At 40.1% G+C, this 17146-nt stretch overlaps 1 protein-coding gene across 1 annotated transcript; it reads left to right on the top strand.

Annotated features, from left to right (window-relative positions):
- On the top strand, positions 1–12226 carry LOC116041646 (myosin heavy chain, fast skeletal muscle). Its single transcript, XM_031287641.2, has 41 exons — positions 1–158; positions 364–413; positions 890–1099; positions 1294–1437; positions 1527–1683; positions 1826–1853; positions 2079–2187; positions 2316–2408; positions 2484–2547; positions 2640–2738; positions 2832–2935; positions 3033–3171; positions 3273–3391; positions 3515–3664; positions 3758–3928; positions 4019–4325; positions 4429–4499; positions 4586–4673; positions 4818–4935; positions 5035–5158; positions 5261–5397; positions 5496–5751; positions 5857–6099; positions 6182–6358; positions 7316–7461; positions 7567–7657; positions 7740–8129; positions 8213–8339; positions 8681–8799; positions 8895–9091; positions 9189–9372; positions 9460–9625; positions 9768–9892; positions 10064–10372; positions 10471–10674; positions 10764–10889; positions 11058–11228; positions 11317–11421; positions 11512–11607; positions 11789–11920; positions 12097–12226. Exons 3-41 carry the CDS (start codon positions 902–904, stop codon positions 12115–12117), a joined length of 5805 nt encoding a protein of 1934 aa, XP_031143501.1. The 5' UTR covers positions 1–158; positions 364–413; positions 890–901; the 3' UTR covers positions 12118–12226.
- The last annotated feature ends 4920 nt before the right edge of the window (positions 12227–17146 follow it).

Below are 17146 nucleotides of genomic sequence, written 5' to 3'. Positions count from 1 at the left end.
TGACATAAGATGCCTGAGATCATATAAGAGGCAGAAAATACTCAAGCATGAGAGCATACATGACCAAATAAAGCAAGTCATATCTGATGAGTGAACACTGATCTCTCTATATAAGAAGGGAGGCTGGTCGCCCCAAGGACTGACAGACGCAAGTCAAGGTGAGTGTGTTGCAGTCTTTTATTAGCAGGAGGAAAACCAGCAGCTTAATGAACAATGCAGGGCATGACCACTTATTACCAGACACCACAAAGTGAATACAGAACTGTCGTGTTTGTGCCAGGACCTCAGTGTACAGTAAGTTCATTTTTAATGTTTAATGTTTAATTACAGTTATTCATTGAAAATATTTGTGTCTTTCTTCAGAACCCTCATTAGACCATCAATATTTCTTTCATCTGAGGGGAGGGAGAAAGGTAATTTATTCATTTTCTCTAAAATAGCTATTGAGTACTGACTATGTATGTTCATTAAACCTTAACCTTGTGTGGAATCTGTGACAAATCAATTAACATAGCTAATTCTGTGCATCTGACTCCAATAATGTCTGCATCATTACATAGAAAATATAAATTGTCACTTTTTTTAGTGTTATTGCTGTTTACCGTTTATGACCAAGTGTATGATACTTTTAAACAAGGATTTAGTAGTGCATGTAACAAGTCATGGCATCAACAAAAATAACAAAGACAATTAATGAAAAATGTAGTGACTTAGTTTTTGTGTTTAACTTCTTCATTTTTCATGAAACAAAAATAAGTAAAGATTATATTATACTGTCCAACATTCATCACACACAACGTTAACTGCTTTGTTTATAAGTGAAGTTCCATCATGAGAAGAAATAATGACTGAAATAAATGACTGCGGTACTGTTTTTGTTTACTTGCAGTAGAGGGTCACCATGGACGGAGAAATGGAATGTTTTGGCCCGGCGGCCATTTACCTCCGGAAGCCAGAACGAGAGAGAATTGAAGCTCAAAACACTCCTTTTGATGCTAAAACTGCGTACTTTGTGAGCGAGCCCACAGAGATGTACCTGAAGGGGAAACTTATTAAGAAAGAGGGCGGCAAAGCCACCGTGGAGACCCTCTGTGGAAAGGTGAGCATGTTGGCAGTGGAATAAAGTGTGACATCCTGTGTGTGAACCCTAAAGTAAAAGGTAAAAATATTTGTAGTTTTATAAATCCTAACTTCTGCCTGTAATACAAATAATAATGAATACTGACCAGCTCGCAACATCACCAGTCTATTGTCAAAACTGAAGTCCTGTGTTGTTTTCTGTCCCTGTAACAGACGCTCACCGTGAAAGACGATGCCATCTTCCCCATGAACCCTCCAAAGTACGATAAGATTGAGGACATGGCCATGATGACCCACCTCAGTGAGCCTTCTGTGCTGTATAACCTCAAAGAGCGCTATGCAGCATGGATGATCTACGTGAGTTTGACCTGATCATCACATCAGATGAAACAATGACTACAGGAAGACATACAGTATATCAGTAAAAATCCTCTATGTCTCCACAGACCTACTCAGGGCTGTTCTGCGTCACTGTGAACCCCTACAAGTGGCTCCCAGTGTATGACTCAGTGGTTGTCTCAGGATATAGAGGCAAAAAGAGGATTGAGGCTCCACCCCACATCTTCTCCATCTCTGATAACGCCTACCAGTTCATGCTCACTGGTATGTGAGAAGTGTGCCGAAAACTTTGGGTGTTTTCAATAGAAAACCATAAATAAAAATAAATATGTAATTTACACAAAACAGATTTGAAACTTTCCAATTATGTAAATAATCTGAAAATATGTTGTTGTTTTTTTAACAGACCGTGAGAATCAGTCTATCCTTATCACGTAAGTTTGCTAATTTTATAAATCATTGATCTGACAAACAGTGATCCTGAGATCAGACAAATCTCATTACATTATATTTTATAAAATTAACAACATACAGTAATATTGACTGGACAGTATGCTCTACACACCACATGTCTGAACAAAAGTTTGTTTAATGATGGTTCAGCTTACCTAAAAAAAAATATGTTTCTGGTGCTAAGTGACCTGTTTTTATTCTCAAAGTGGAGAATCCGGTGCAGGAAAGACTGTCAACACCAAACGTGTCATCCAGTACTTTGCGACAATCGCAGTATCTGGACCAAAGAAACAGGAGCAGACTGGAAAAATTCAGGTAAATGAACACATCTGTTTTCAGGGAAAAGTGTTATCAAAGCTGACATAGACATATTGAATGTGATCTTGGACCATCAGGTATGAAGCATGAATTTTTGTGTTCCCCTGACTCATTTCTGAATGAAGGGGTCGCTGGAAGATCAAATCATTGCAGCCAATCCCCTGCTGGAGGCTTATGGTAATGCCAAAACTGTGAGGAATGACAACTCATCCCGCTTTGTAAGTGTTTGTCTTTTTAAACAATATCAGAATGCAAGAAGTACCTATTCTAATTTACAGTCCTCTTTTGAATAGGGTAAATTCATCAGAATCCATTTTGGTACAACTGGGAAGCTGGCCTCAGCAGACATTGAAACATGTAAGGCAAAAATAATAAAGCAGATAGCTCAGTTTGTTTTTGTTCAGATCATTGAACAGAATTGACTGGTTTTCTAATTGTGTGATGGACAGATCTGCTGGAGAAGTCTCGAGTGACGTTCCAGCTGTCTGCTGAGAGGAGCTACCACATCTTCTATCAGCTCATGACAGGCCACAAACCTGAGGTGATAGGTGAGAGATTTTATTTTTATTTTTAAAGGCCATTCATTATCTGCTGTATAGTGTATATGCTTACATTTAACCACAAGTGCTTTATTTCTTCAGAGGCTCTCCTCATCACCACCAATCCGTACGACTATCCCATGATCAGTCAGGGTGAAATCACTGTCAAGAGTATCGATGATGTTGAGGAGTTCATAGCCACTGATGTAAGATAATTATTATATCCAGCTACACCCCCAAAAAAGCTGTATGCATTTAGAATTGTAAATGCAGAACTTATTACCTTTCTTTGAATGCTTACAGACTGCCATCGACATCCTGGGCTTCACTGCTGAAGAGAAGGCGAGCATTTACAAGCTGACTGGAGCTGTGATGCATCATGGAGCAATGAAGTTCAAGCAGAAGCAGCGTGAAGAGCAGGCTGAGCCCGATGGCAATGAGGGTCAGTTGCACTTTTGAAAACGAGTGAAAAATTATGAGTTAAAATCTTTTGTATTCTCTGTAAAAATGGCATCTTATCTCTCAGTTTTCTCTTCTTTTTAGTCGCAGATAAAATTGCCTACCTCATGGGCCTGAACTCAGCTGATGTACTGAAGGCACTGTGCTACCCGAGGGTGAAAGTTGGAAATGAGTTTGTGACTAAGGGCCAGACTGTGCCTCAGGTGAAATGTTCATATAAAGTCCTGCAATAGCCTCTTTAAGCCCTGAAAACTTTTAATAGTTTTATTGTTCATTCTTGCAACATCCTTATTTATGGTTTATCATTGTTGTATCTGTAAAATCAGGTCAACAATTCCGTCTCGGCTCTCTGCAAGTCTGTCTATGAGAAAATGTTCTTGTGGATGGTCGTCAGAATTAATGAGATGCTGGATACCAAGCAGGCAAGACAGTTCTTCATCGGTGTCCTGGATATTGCTGGATTTGAAATTTTTGATGTAAGTTTGGTGACGCAATTTCTTCTTTCTTTTTTTTGATGATGATGATTTTGTTGCACGGGAAGTAATTTTGGCTTGTTACAAATTAATCAGTTTAACAGCTTGGAGCAGCTGTGCATCAACTTCACCAACGAAAAACTGCAACAGTTTTTCAACCACCACATGTTTGTCCTGGAGCAAGAAGAGTACAAGAAAGAGGGAATTGAATGGGAGTTCATAGATTTTGGTATGGACCTGGCTGCCTGCATTGAGCTGATTGAGAAGGTGAGCGACATGCGGTATATTCATAAAAACAGAAAACTATCCGATGATGTTAAAAGCTTTTGTCTTAAAAAAATCTTTTCATCATGACAGCCAATGGGCATCTTCTCCATCCTTGAAGAGGAATGCATGTTCCCCAAGGCATCAGACATCACCTTCAAGAACAAACTGTATGACCAGCATCTTGGTAAAACCAAGGCTTTTGAAAAGCCAAAGCCTACCAAAGGGAAAGCTGAGGCTCACTTTGCTCTGGTGCACTATGCCGGCACTGTTGATTATAACATCAACGGGTGGCTCGACAAAAACAAAGACCCCCTGAACGACTCAGTGGTTCAGCTCTACCAGAAGTCTGCAGTCAAACTGTTGGCTCACCTCTATGCATCACATGCCTCAACAGAAGGTACATGCTGTTACCTGTCTCTACATTATGAGATATCAACAAATGCAAATGTTTTACTTGTGTTGAATTTAATCATTTAATGTAATTGTTCTTCTACTAACAGCTGAAGGTGCCTCAAAGAAAGGTGGCAAGAAGAAGGGTGGTTCCTTCCAGACTGTGTCTGCATTGTTCAGGGTAAGATATGAAAGAATGACTTACTATGTACTTCATGGCACTAATTAAGTGCATTTTGCCAATGTAATGTCCTTTTAATTCTTCAGGAGAATTTGGGCAAGCTGATGACAAATTTGAGGAGCACACATCCTCATTTTGTGCGCTGCCTGATTCCCAATGAATCAAAGACACCAGGTATGTGCTCTTTTGATTTAAGTCATAAAGTTAATAGGTTATAGGAATTTAAGAAAAAAGCAAGTCAAAGAAATTGTATCATGTGATTTGACCATTTATTGTACAGTAACTAATTAATAACAAATACTAAATGATATATCATAGGTCTCATGCAGAACTTCCTGGTCATCCACCAGCTGAGGTGTAACGGTGTGCTGGAAGGTATCAGGATCTGCAGGAAAGGTTTCCCCAGCAGAATCCTCTACGGTGACTTCAAGCAGAGGTAGCAGAAATATAACCTTAACAGTTATTGGAAAAGTGCTTATTATGGTTTATTATCTTCAAGCTAGTGTGTCTAACCGAATGAAATCTTTACTTTTAGATATAAAGTATTGAATGCCAGTGTCATCCCAGAAGGCCAATTCATTGACAACAAGAAGGCCTCAGAGAAACTGCTGGGATCCATCGACGTGGACCAGACTCAGTACAAGTTTGGCCACACCAAGGTAAAGTTTAAATGCTTCCCTGGACATGGCTGTTTAGAGGTATAAGATTAACTATCATCAATATTTAATTACTTAAAAATAATTATAATCATTGACTCTTAGGTGTTCTTCAAAGCCGGTCTGCTGGGAGTTCTGGAGGAGATGAGAGATGATAAACTTGCTACACTGGTCACAATGACTCAGGCTCTCTGCAGAGGTTTCCTCATGAGGACAGAGTTCGTCAAGATGATGGAGAGGAGGTAATGTGTCTGCCTGTTATTAATGTTGTTTAAATTTTAAAGCATGTTTTTAAAGTCTGCAACTTTTTCTAACTACATTCTTTCTTTGTCATTGTCAGAGAGGCCATTTACTCCATTCAGTACAACATCCGCTCATTCATGAATGTCAAAACCTGGCCATGGATGAAGCTGTACTTCAAGATTAAGCCTCTGCTGAAGAGTGCAGAGACTGAAAAAGAGATGGCCCAAATGAAAGAGGACTTTGGAAAGATGAAAGAAGATCTGACAAAGGCTCTGGCTAAGAAGAAAGAACTGGAGGAGAAGATGGTTTCTCTGCTGCAGGAGAAGAATGACCTGTTGTTGCAAGTGCAGTCTGTAAGTTGGATATCACATCGCATATGCATGTATGCCTATACTAAATATCCTACGTCAAATTACTGATTTGGCAATGACATGAACCTGTTTGCATTGACTTTTAAGGAAGGTGAAAACCTCAGTGATGCGGAGGAAAGGTGTGAGGGGCTAATTAAAGCAAAAATCCAGCTTGAGGCCAAACTCAAAGAGACGTCTGAGAGACTGGAGGATGAGGAGGAAATGAATGCTGAGCTGACTGCAAAGAAGAGGAAGCTGGAGGACGAGTGCTCTGAGTTGAAGAAAGACATTGATGACTTGGAGCTCACCCTGGCCAAAGTGGAAAAGGAGAAACATGCTACTGAGAACAAGGTCACAAGGAGACTTTTCAATCAAACATTTTAATGTAGATTAAAAACTTGTTGTTAATGAAAATTCATGTCAACTTTTACAGGTCAAAAACCTTACAGAGGAAATGTCATCTCAAGATGAGATCATTGCTAAGTTGACCAAAGAGAAGAAAGCCCTCCAAGAGGCCCATCAGCAGACCCTTGATGATCTGCAGGCAGAGGAAGACAAAGTCAACACTCTGACCAAGGCTAAAGTCAAGCTGGAGCAGCAAGTGGATGATGTGAGTAACATCTACATTTAAAAGCAAAAGCTGAACTTGCTTATAAAGCAGCAAAGATCTCTATTTTAAATTTGGTAATCCTATGATTTCAGTCCTGGTTAATTTGGTGACACCCGTGGTTACTGTGGTCATAGTCTCGCATTGCCAGACCCTCCTCCACAGCACTGTTGATGAGGGTCTGGCTAGTCCATACAGCATTCCAGGATGGGAGAGAAACGTGCTGTGGTTTATTGCCATTTCTTTAAACCAATCACAATCGTCATGGGCGGCGCTAAGCTCTGCACGGATCCGCTGCAAATTAGCCTCGGGAAGGAACTTGTTTTGGTGGAACGTGTACGTTCAAAAGTTGTTTTAGTCATGCTAGAGAAAACTCAGATTGGACAGATAGTCTAGCTACCTTTCTCAATTTAGCAGTTAACCATAGTCGTCATAAATCAACCTTTTGTTTATTCCAACACAAAGAAAGGGGAAGGAAACGGACATCGGCGAAAAGACATGCATCTGGCAGAATTTCCTGCAGCACCGGAGCAATCCCGGAAGTGGAACGTCGTGGATATAGACTACCGTGGTCATAGCACTGAAAAATTGATCGTCTTGAATTGTAGACACATTTTGATAATCGATCACAGTTAATGCTAACAGTTTTGACACTGTGTTAAAATAATGAATAGTAAACACTGAAGCTAGTTATCAACTAGATATAATTCTGCTGGATTACATGCACGCTCGCTTCCTGTGAATCCCTTGTGTGCATGAAGTCAACTTAAATCCAATGCGGGAATGGCCAACTCTGCCACTAACAATAAAAACAACTATGTAGAGGGTTAATTACTGGATGTAAATGGAATAAATGGCTATTGAAAAAACAACAGCATAAATATACCCAAAAATGGAGTTTGGTTTTCTGAAAATCTTAGGGATTATAACTTTAATTTTTTTTATAAAACATCTATTTAGCTTGAAGGTTCTTTGGAGCAAGAAAAGAAGCTCCGTATGGATCTTGAGCGAGCGAAAAGGAAGCTTGAAGGAGATTTGAAACTGGCTCAGGAATCCATAATGGATCTAGAGAATGACAAGCAGCAGTCGGATGAGAAAATAAAGAAGTAAGAATAAACAAAGGCCATCCGTCTACCTAGTTGCAATAAATGATTTCATGAGGCACTACTAGCATGTAACTCTAATATGCCTATTTCTACTGTCCCTTGCAGGAAGGACTTTGAGATAAGCCAGCTCCTGGGTAAGATTGAGGATGAGCAGTCTCTTGGAACCCAGCTACAGAAAAAGATAAAGGAACTGCAGGTACAATTTGAAGTACAAGTAAAGGATAATATGAACATACACATATCTTGAAGGATTTTAAGTTAAACCTTGTGTGTTTCAGGCTCGTATTGAGGAGCTGGAGGAAGAGATCGAGGCTGAGCGAGCTGCTCGGGCTAAGGTGGAGAAGCAGAGGTCTGATCTCTCCAGGGAACTTGAGGAGATTAGCGAGAGGCTCGAAGAAGCTGGCGGAGCAACGTCTGCTCAGATCGAGATGAACAAGAAGCGCGAGGCCGAGTTTCAGAAGCTGCGCCGTGACCTGGAAGAGTCCACCCTTCAGCATGAGGCCACCGCTGCAGCTCTGCGCAAGAAGCAGGCTGACAGTGTGGCAGAGCTGGGAGAACAGATTGACAACCTCCAGAGAGTCAAACAGAAGCTGGAGAAAGAGAAAAGCGAATACAAAATGGAGATCGATGACCTCAGCAGCAATATGGAGTCTGTTGCCAAATCAAAGGTGAGAGAGCTACATTTTCTTACAGGGAGCAAAAAAAAAACAATGGTAATATTTTTATACTAACACATGTTTACTTTTACTAGACAAACCTTGAGAAGCTGTGCAGGACATTAGAAGATCAATTGAGTGAGCTCAAATCCAAGAATGATGAAAATGTTCGTCAACTAAATGACCAGAGTGCACAGAAAGCAAGACTTCAAACTGAAAATGGTATGGATATCATGGTTTGGGGTGTTCAAAAACTGGGCTTCTGTTATATAAATTCTGTATATTAAATCATTGTCTTGTCAAAAACCTAAATCAAACTTTACCTCTTATGTTTCTCCGCTATTTTTTACAACCCGATTCCACCTTCATTCTCTTCTACCTGATTTAAGATTTAAGCAGTGACATACACTGTAGCTGTAAACTTGCAAAATGTATCTCTGTTCAACATGATGGCCCAAGAGGAAAACTTTCTTGCATGATAATGTACACACCGTATATACATTATTACGTTAGCTGTTGCAATGTTGTTTTGATGTACATTAACAACTAACATCTTTGATTAGGTGAATATACACGTCAGCTGGAAGAGAAAGAAGCTCTTGTTTCTCAACTGACAAGAGCCAAGCAGGCTTACACCCAGCAGATTGAGGAGCTGAAGAGGCACATAGAGGAGGAAGTTAAGGTAACAGATCTATGAAATCAGCAGGAAAATTACAGAGGAAAAGGCCAGCAGACGATTGGTATCAAATATTAATCAGTTGTTCATTTGGTTCATAGGCCAAGAACGCCCTGGCTCATGCTGTTCAGTCAGCTCGTCATGACTGCGACCTGCTCAGAGAGCAGTATGAGGAGGAGCTGGAGGCCAAATCTGAGCTGCAGCGTGCAATGTCCAAGGCCAACAGTGAGGTGGCTCAGTGGAGAGCCAAATACGAGACTGATGCCATTCAGCGCACTGAGGAGCTGGAGGAGGCTAAGTAATGAACAGTCCTGAAATCACATGTTTGCACATGCATTGATTCTGTAAATCAACATAAATCCTGTTAACTGTATGTTGTTGTTGTGTTTTTTTAGGAAAAAGCTTGCCCAGCGTCTTCAGGATGCAGAGGAATCTATTGAGGCTGTGAATGCAAAATGTGCCTCTCTGGAAAAGACAAAACAGAGACTGCAGGGTGAAGTGGAAGACCTGATGATCGATGTGGAGAGAGCTAATGCTCTGGCTGCTAACCTCGACAAGAAGCAAAGGAACTTTGACAAGGTTAGGTTTTTTTGTATTAACACACGTCTTAGACTGGTTAATGTAAGGTGACAAAAAACACTCAATTGTTTTTTTCTACATGTTCAGGTTCTTGCAGAGTGGAAACAGAAGTATGAGGAAAGCCAGGCAGAGCTTGAAGGAGCTCAGAAGGAGACTCGGTCATTAAGCACTGAGATGTTTAAAATGAAAAACTCCTATGAAGAAGCCCTGGACCACCTGGAGACCCTGAAGAGAGAGAACAAGAACCTGCAGCGTAAGACAATTTATTCTGTTGTCCCTAACAGATATGCACTCTAAACACCAAGTCAGTTTATCCAAAGTATCTTTGTTACCTCATTTATTTCTTATGGTGCTTAATATTCTAAAATGTATACTTTATACATCTGTTCCAACAGAGGAGATCTCAGACTTGAGTGAACAACTTGGTGACACCGGTAAGGCGATTCATGAGCTTGAGAAGGGAAAGAAGGCAGTGGAAAGTGAGAAGTCAGAGATCCAGACTGCTCTGGAGGAGGCAGAGGTAAATATTAGCAGAGCTTTAGAGCACACCTGTGTGAACCTCATCTTGTACAGGTGTGGGACTTGACACCTCTGTGCTATTTTTCTTCACTGTGACTCAGCCTCAGTTTCTTTATTTAAAATGAAGGAACTGTTCTGTGCTCTAGTTGATAAAGGTCACACTTGTTCACAGGCTACCCTGGAGCATGAGGAATCCAAGATTATGCGTGTTCAGCTCGAGCTCACCCAAGTAAAGAGTGAAATTGACAGAAAACTTGCAGAGAAGGACGAGGAGATCGAGCAGATCAAGAGGAACAGCCAGAGAGTGATTGAGACCATGCAGAGCACTTTGGATGCTGAGGTCAGGAGCAGGAATGATGCCCTGAGAATCAAGAAGAAGATGGAGGGAGACCTGAATGAGATGGAGATTCAGCTGAGCCACGCCAACCGCCAGTCAGCCGAAGCCCAGAAACAGCTGAGAAACGTGCAGGGACAGCTTAAGGTAAATCCACTGAAAGATTTGTGGCAGAGCATGAGAGCTTGCTTCAAATAAAAGCCGAAAGTGTTTGCTGATATATCTATCAATGTTTTACAATTTAGGATGCTCAACTTCATCTTGATGAAGCCATTAGAGGCCAGGAAGACATGAAGGAGCAGGTTGCCATGGTGGAGCGCAGGAACAACCTGATGCTGGCTGAGATCGAGGAGCTGAGATCTGCACTGGAGCAGACGGAGAGAGGCCGCAAAGTGGCTGAACAGGAGCTAGTAGATGCCAGCGAGCGTGTGGGACTGCTGCACTCTCAGGTATGCTCAAAGGTTGACAAACAGGAATGTTCACTTTGTTCTTCTATAGTTCAATACATGAACATTCATTGTTGCCTCTTTAATAATAGAATACCAGCCTCATCAACACCAAGAAGAAGTTGGAGACTGACCTTGTCCAGATCCAGGGTGAAGTGGAAGATGCTGTCCAGGAAGCGAGAAATGCTGAAGAAAAGGCCAAGAAGGCCATCACTGATGTGAGTCATCCTTATACATTTCTATGTAGTATAGCATGTAAGTATAGTACATCACATGTTAGTGCCTAATATTGTATGTTCGGCAATTTCTCTACCTTATCATAGCATATGAAACATTAGATTGCAATAGGCTTATATTCAATAATATAACATTTAACAACATTTCAGGCAGCCATGATGGCAGAAGAGCTGAAGAAGGAGCAGGACACCAGTGCTCATTTGGAGAGGATGAAGAAGAACCTGGAGGTGACAGTGAAGGACCTGCAGCACCGCCTGGATGAAGCTGAGAATCTGGCCATGAAGGGCGGCAAGAAGCAGCTTCAGAAACTGGAGGCTCGGGTAAAGACAAATTTGATCTGATATCAACTTTTGTTTTAACATTAAAATCTTGCCCTCCAAGTAACAGCATACCTCGTTCATATTTCAGGTGCGTGAGCTCGAGGCTGAAGTTGAAGCCGAACAGAGACGAGGAGGAGATGCTATCAAAGGTGTTCGTAAATATGAAAGAAGAGTGAAGGAGCTCAGCTATCAGGTAGGCAATTTTTTTCCCTATTGATTGGTACAGTCATCTGACAAAGGTGCAAATTAATACATTTTAATAATCAATTCATGTTAACTGCAGACGGAGGAGGACAAGAAGAATATCACCAGACTTCAGGATCTGGTGGACAAGCTGCAGCTGAAAGTGAAGGCCTACAAGAGACAGTCTGAGGAGGCTGTGAGTCAGAAACCTGTTACTGTATTGTCTCATCTAAAGTTGTACACTCAGACCTAGAGACAGAAAAATACAACCACACTCTTCTTTTGTGTAAAATGTAAAACCGTTATTACCAGAATCAGTAAATATATGTGTCCTCAGTCTTGATGGATGTTGAGTCCGGTGTTGAATTTCCTCATAGGAGGAGCAGGCCAACACTCACCTGTCCAGGTACAGGAAGGTGCAGCACGAGATGGAGGAAGCTCAGGAGAGAGCTGACATCGCCGAGTCTCAGGTCAACAAGCTGAGGGCAAAGAGTCGGGAAATTGGAAAAGTAAGTAATTCATAAAAACTAATTGGTTTCATCAGCCAATGTTGTTTTGCAGTTATATTATTATTATATAAAAAAAATAGTTACAATAATTGTCTGTATCAGTCCTGCAAAGGTTTCCTTATATGAGCCAATTGCCATTCATTATTTCTTCTTTCCATTTTCTATATCCATTTTAGGCAAAGGATGCTGAAGAATAACCTGCAACCTCTGTGAGAGACACAAATGAAAATCATAAAATATGCTTTATCATTGAACTGCTCTCACAAAATATTGTAGATCTATATTAAATAAATGATGTTGCCAGTATACTGTCTTTAAACCTTTCTTTGCACAACACAAACATATTTACTACCACACAAAAAGTGCAGCTTAAGATAAGATATACTTTATTGTCCTCAAAGGGAAATTTTGCTTGGGCAATACTGCTACACACAGCTGCAAACAGTGTGCCGGACATCATCATGTATGGGCTTTAAATAATAAAGATTTATTTTAAAGTATATCAGCGACATTAACGGTGCCCATAGCAACCAAATTGTGACAATTGGCAACCTAATCATCACCCCTGGTTGATGTGATTTGAGTGGTGAGTGGCTTTCCATCTCTGTCTGCACTATTTTCCCCCCTAAAAGGACACAGTGAATAGGTTGGTCAACAGAACTTCAAACCATACTGGACTAATAGAACTCTTACCTGATGTCATCTCTGGTCTCATCTCTACCTGATGTCATCACTGGTCTCATCTCTACGTGATGCCATCGCCGACCTCATGTCTGTCTCATTCACTCCTTGCCTGTGTTCTTCTCCACTAAGACATATTGTCAAACAAACATTATGTAATAGATTTTTCATTAGTTTTTCCATATTAATGATATTAAGAAATTAATCTGTTGGTATCAAGTGGCTCCCCCTACATTTCCACCTAATGTTAGACCTACCTGTTGCCTTCCCCTGTCTTTCCTGATCCACCATCCTCACACCTGAATGAAATGAACTCACTGTTAAATATAGCAGCCTAAATTCAATGCTTAAATCAGCCTAGTGATGGCATCAGATAAGACAATAAGTATGCAGTAAGGTTGTGCTGCTGTTGAAATTACATTCACATTTTGTATTTTAAAAAGTACAAATATGGAGAGCCACTTAGCACAGACCTTTAAAGAGATGTGACCCTGTAATTACAGCTTCCAACACCCAACTAGGCTATAGCCTGTATATATCTGACAGCACAGCTAACGTGAACAGCTAATGGTAAAAGAAAACCTATTAATGATTCCATGGTAAACCAGAGTTATTGCATAAGTTATGTTTTCCAGCTTCTTGTCATTTATTGTGTATGCTACCTTATATTTACCAGTTGTTATTTTTTTATTTTTAAAATTGACATATGTCATGCATGGGATTGGTACCATAGGGTTTAACCAAAATCTAAATGTAGCTATCAGCAACATTGGTTTGCATTAAGTTAGCAAACACGAGCCAGTCTGTTAACATGAATATTTGCAAGCCTCCAAGTTTGGTAGCAAATCTATCCACGATTCCATGGTAAACCAGAGTTATTGCATTAGTTATGTTTTCCAGATTGTTGCCCTTTATTGTACATGCTACCTTATATATACCAGTTTTCAGCTCAGCAACCTCGGTTTTGCATATTCTAAGCTAGCTGTAAACCCCCCCTTTGGCTGCTACATTCCCAGTGTTAGCAAACGCTAGCTAGTCTGTTAACATGAATATTTGCGAGCCTCCAAGCACAGACGTCAAACTTTAAATCCTACCTGTTGCCTTTCACCATCCACTTATTTAACTGCTGTCGTATCCCTTGACATGCCATCTCCTTTTCACTCTTTCTTTTTCTATTTTTAGCCCCTGACAGCTGTTTTGCTTTATCCATCTTTTTCCATTGACGACAACTCACTAGAGTTTAGATTCTCGGCCCGAGCCCGAGCCCGACCCGAGCCAGACCGGACCTCGGGTCGGGCTCGGGCCGTTATTTTCCGCCACATCCTCGGGCCGGGCCGGGCCTGGGCCGGACCCTTGATCAAGCAATTTTTTTATTTTTTTTATCCATTACCTTATTATCCTATTTGGGTGGGGAGAAAGCTATGCCATAATCAGAAATATTATAAATATATATATATATATATATATATATATATATATATATATATATATATATATATATATATATATATATATATATATATAGGCTATATAAAAGTAACAAATGTGCGCGGAGTCTACTCCTCTCGCACGCATCACACCGGGAGCTTGAAGATGTAAAGAAAAAAAGAAAAACAGGAGAATTAACTTTGAGCAAGTACAGCGCAGTTTACATGCTTCGTCCTTGTTGTATTATTCTAAACAGATTTCTGCAGTTCAAACAACTCTGAATTGTAGTTGAGAACGTCAGTTATAACGGCCCACGTATTCCTCTAAAATGTTATATAACGTTGAGGAAATGCAGAAATGATTTAGATGGTAGAACATTCCCTACAAACAAAACATCGCTTTGGCGCCCCATGGTGCTGCGCCCCTATGCGCCGCATATGCATACCCACTTTTGCACCACTGAGTAGAAGTTAAAAGTAATATGGAAATACTCAAGTATAAGTACCTCCAAATTGTAGTTAAGACCTACAGTAGGCCTACTTGAGTACAAGATTCCATCACCGTTAATACATTTAACTGTTTTTCCAACTTTATTCAATAAATGTTTAATGACAGCAAATACTTCTAATTACTATCAACTTCTTATATTTTTAACAGCACAATTAAGAATGAATCTGGAGTAGTGTACTTTAAATGTATAAGGTGCCAGAGTGCATACAAATGCATTAAAATAGAGCTTGTTCATAAAAATAAAATCCCGGGGATGGTCTCCCCAGACCTCCTAGGTCAGGGCTAAGCCCCCAATGTCAAATCCTAGAAACGCCCCTGGGTGTAGCCAGAACATACTCCATTGCTGACACAGTGCTGTGGAGCTAGGTCTGGCAATGTGAGACTATCTGTCTGTCTATCTATACTGTAACATAGCGAGTCATTAGATAGAACATTTTAAAGACAAACATGTATCCAAATTGTGACTCCAGTAGGAGTAAAGATGGAGTGTGCTTTACTTGTTGCATCAAGACTCTTCCTGACAGCAGAAAAGAAGAAAAATCAGGCAAATTTCAAACCTCTTTTGGGAGTAAAACAAACATACAGTACTGTGTGCTTCCTCTTTGGGAAGCCATTCATTAACATTGTGACAAATGACAGCTGCCTTTCTCCCACCACTAATCTTACTGCACCTGTTTGCTCCTGAATCTGTGGCACCAGACTCGACTTTGAACTAGCCTACTCTATTGTTACCAGAATTATCTCACTGTACAGGGGACATTTTATACATCTTGTATTTTGGTATGTTTTAGTTCCTATGCATAAATATCAACGCACAGCTAAGTATGGCATATTACAGTAGCATCTGTTTTTTTGAAAAAAATTTGAATAAAGGTTAATTTCTGCTTAGAGCCCTTTCAAATAACTGTCTCCATATTAGACAAGTATGAAATTCACAAAAAGAAACCTGCTTTAGTCCCGCTACGTAGCCACCATTTTACATCACTGTGCCTCAAATTGTTTTAAATCATAAAATTATCCTCATAAAAAGGTCCCAAGCTATTGATTGCCTCAAGTATTTTAGCAGTTAACTTGTAGTGAAACTCACTATCAATAAAGAAATATGCTTTCTCACATATAATGCAAAAACACTTATTATCTATATTATTATATCATTATTTATATATTTATAAGCTGCTCGACTATACACTTAACAATACAAATTAAAACATTTGGATACAACATCTAATGCTAAAACAGATCTCCTCTTTAATAAATTGTAATTAAAAACTGTTTTACCCAGAAGGAAGCCATGTTGTGCAGCAGACCTCATCTCTCCTGAAAGCGAACAGAACAGATCGGTGTCTCTGATGTTCAGCTTATGAGAGACAAGCCTCCAGTGCTGGTTATACACCATACAGTAGGCTATGATGCATTAAAATGATAAGATTCAAACTGCTTTGCCAAAACACTGATGGTCTGATATCATGGCTAAATCAGACAGTGTATTTTAAGCCACATAACAAGGCACAATGCCTGCTGGATAGGTATCACTAATCTAAACAATATCACTAAGAGCCGCTGGCACGCAGGACTGTTTATGGAACCAGAGGAGCCAAAACATCCCGCAACTCCCATCCAGAGCTTTTTGTGTCTATAGGCCTACAGTAGGAACAGCCAGCGACATATTGTCTTTCCCATGAAGACATCAGCTTAGCATTTGATATCTTTACTGACTGACATTATGAACAAATGCAAATGATAACCATAACAGCTGATTGACTCTAAGATTTATTTTCTGGTCCAAGTCGAGCCAACTAAAACTCATGTTTTAATCCCTGACAGCTGACACATAAAACACAGCCTCTCTCCATTACGTAGATAATAAGGAAGGGCAGTTCACTGCATTGTAAACCTATTGTTTAGTGCCAGGATAACTTTTCTTACTTGTCTGTCTTGTGGCCCAGGACTAAATACTACTATTCAATTTATAGCCTACAATTATGAGTTTTTTCTAATGACGTTTTAATGACTTTTCTAATGACATACTATACTATGACTTTTTTATGGTGTACTAAACTATTACTTTTTTACACATTTTTTAATGACATACTACTATAACTTATGATTTTTTATGACAAACTATACCATGATATTTTATGACATACTATACTATGAACCAAGGGTTCTCAAAGTTTTGATGACTGAGTGCCAATTCAGGGAGTCACCACATGATTGAGGGCTGCACAGGAAAAGTTCATAGGCCTAAATAAAACAAAACATCATTTCAGGGGGCAGTTTGACGCAGCAGCCGAGTAATGTATTAAATAAGCTATTAAAAGTGAAGGTATTGAAATACACGCTCGATGGTGTTTTAAGCGTCCAACGTATGTCGCCTTCCAGGCAGCTATCCCTAACCTTAACTCTAAACATAACCATTGCCGCGCTGCCTGGAAGGCGACGTTGGGGGCTTAAAACACCAAACACCGAAATACATCCCAGATGATTAAAATATAATGCATGCGTTTCATGTCACATTCAGGGGCCAAACAAAATGTTTCTGAGGGCCGCCATACTACAAACTAATAATGGGAAAACAATTGATCAAATAAGGAATGAGAGCTGAAG

Source organism: Sander lucioperca, chromosome 6 (genome assembly GCF_008315115.2).
Source record: "Sander lucioperca isolate FBNREF2018 chromosome 6, SLUC_FBN_1.2, whole genome shotgun sequence".
In the NCBI taxonomy this organism is placed as follows: Eukaryota; Metazoa; Chordata; class Actinopteri; order Perciformes; family Percidae; genus Sander; species Sander lucioperca.
Note: the sequence above shows the minus strand (reverse complement) of the source record. Positions and strands in the feature narration are given on the sequence as shown.

Coding starts and splice junctions, on each gene's coding strand:
- LOC116041646 (XM_031287641.2), top strand. CDS start 902: ATGGACGGAGAAATGGAATGTTTTGGCCCGGCGGCCATTTACCTCCGG. Junction 1,684..1,825: donor CTACCAGTTCATGCTCACTG/GTATGTGAGAAG, acceptor TTTTTTTAACAG/ACCGTGAGAATCAGTCTATC. Junction 11,921..12,096: donor AGAGTCGGGAAATTGGAAAA/GTAAGTAATTCA, acceptor TATCCATTTTAG/GCAAAGGATGCTGAAGAATA.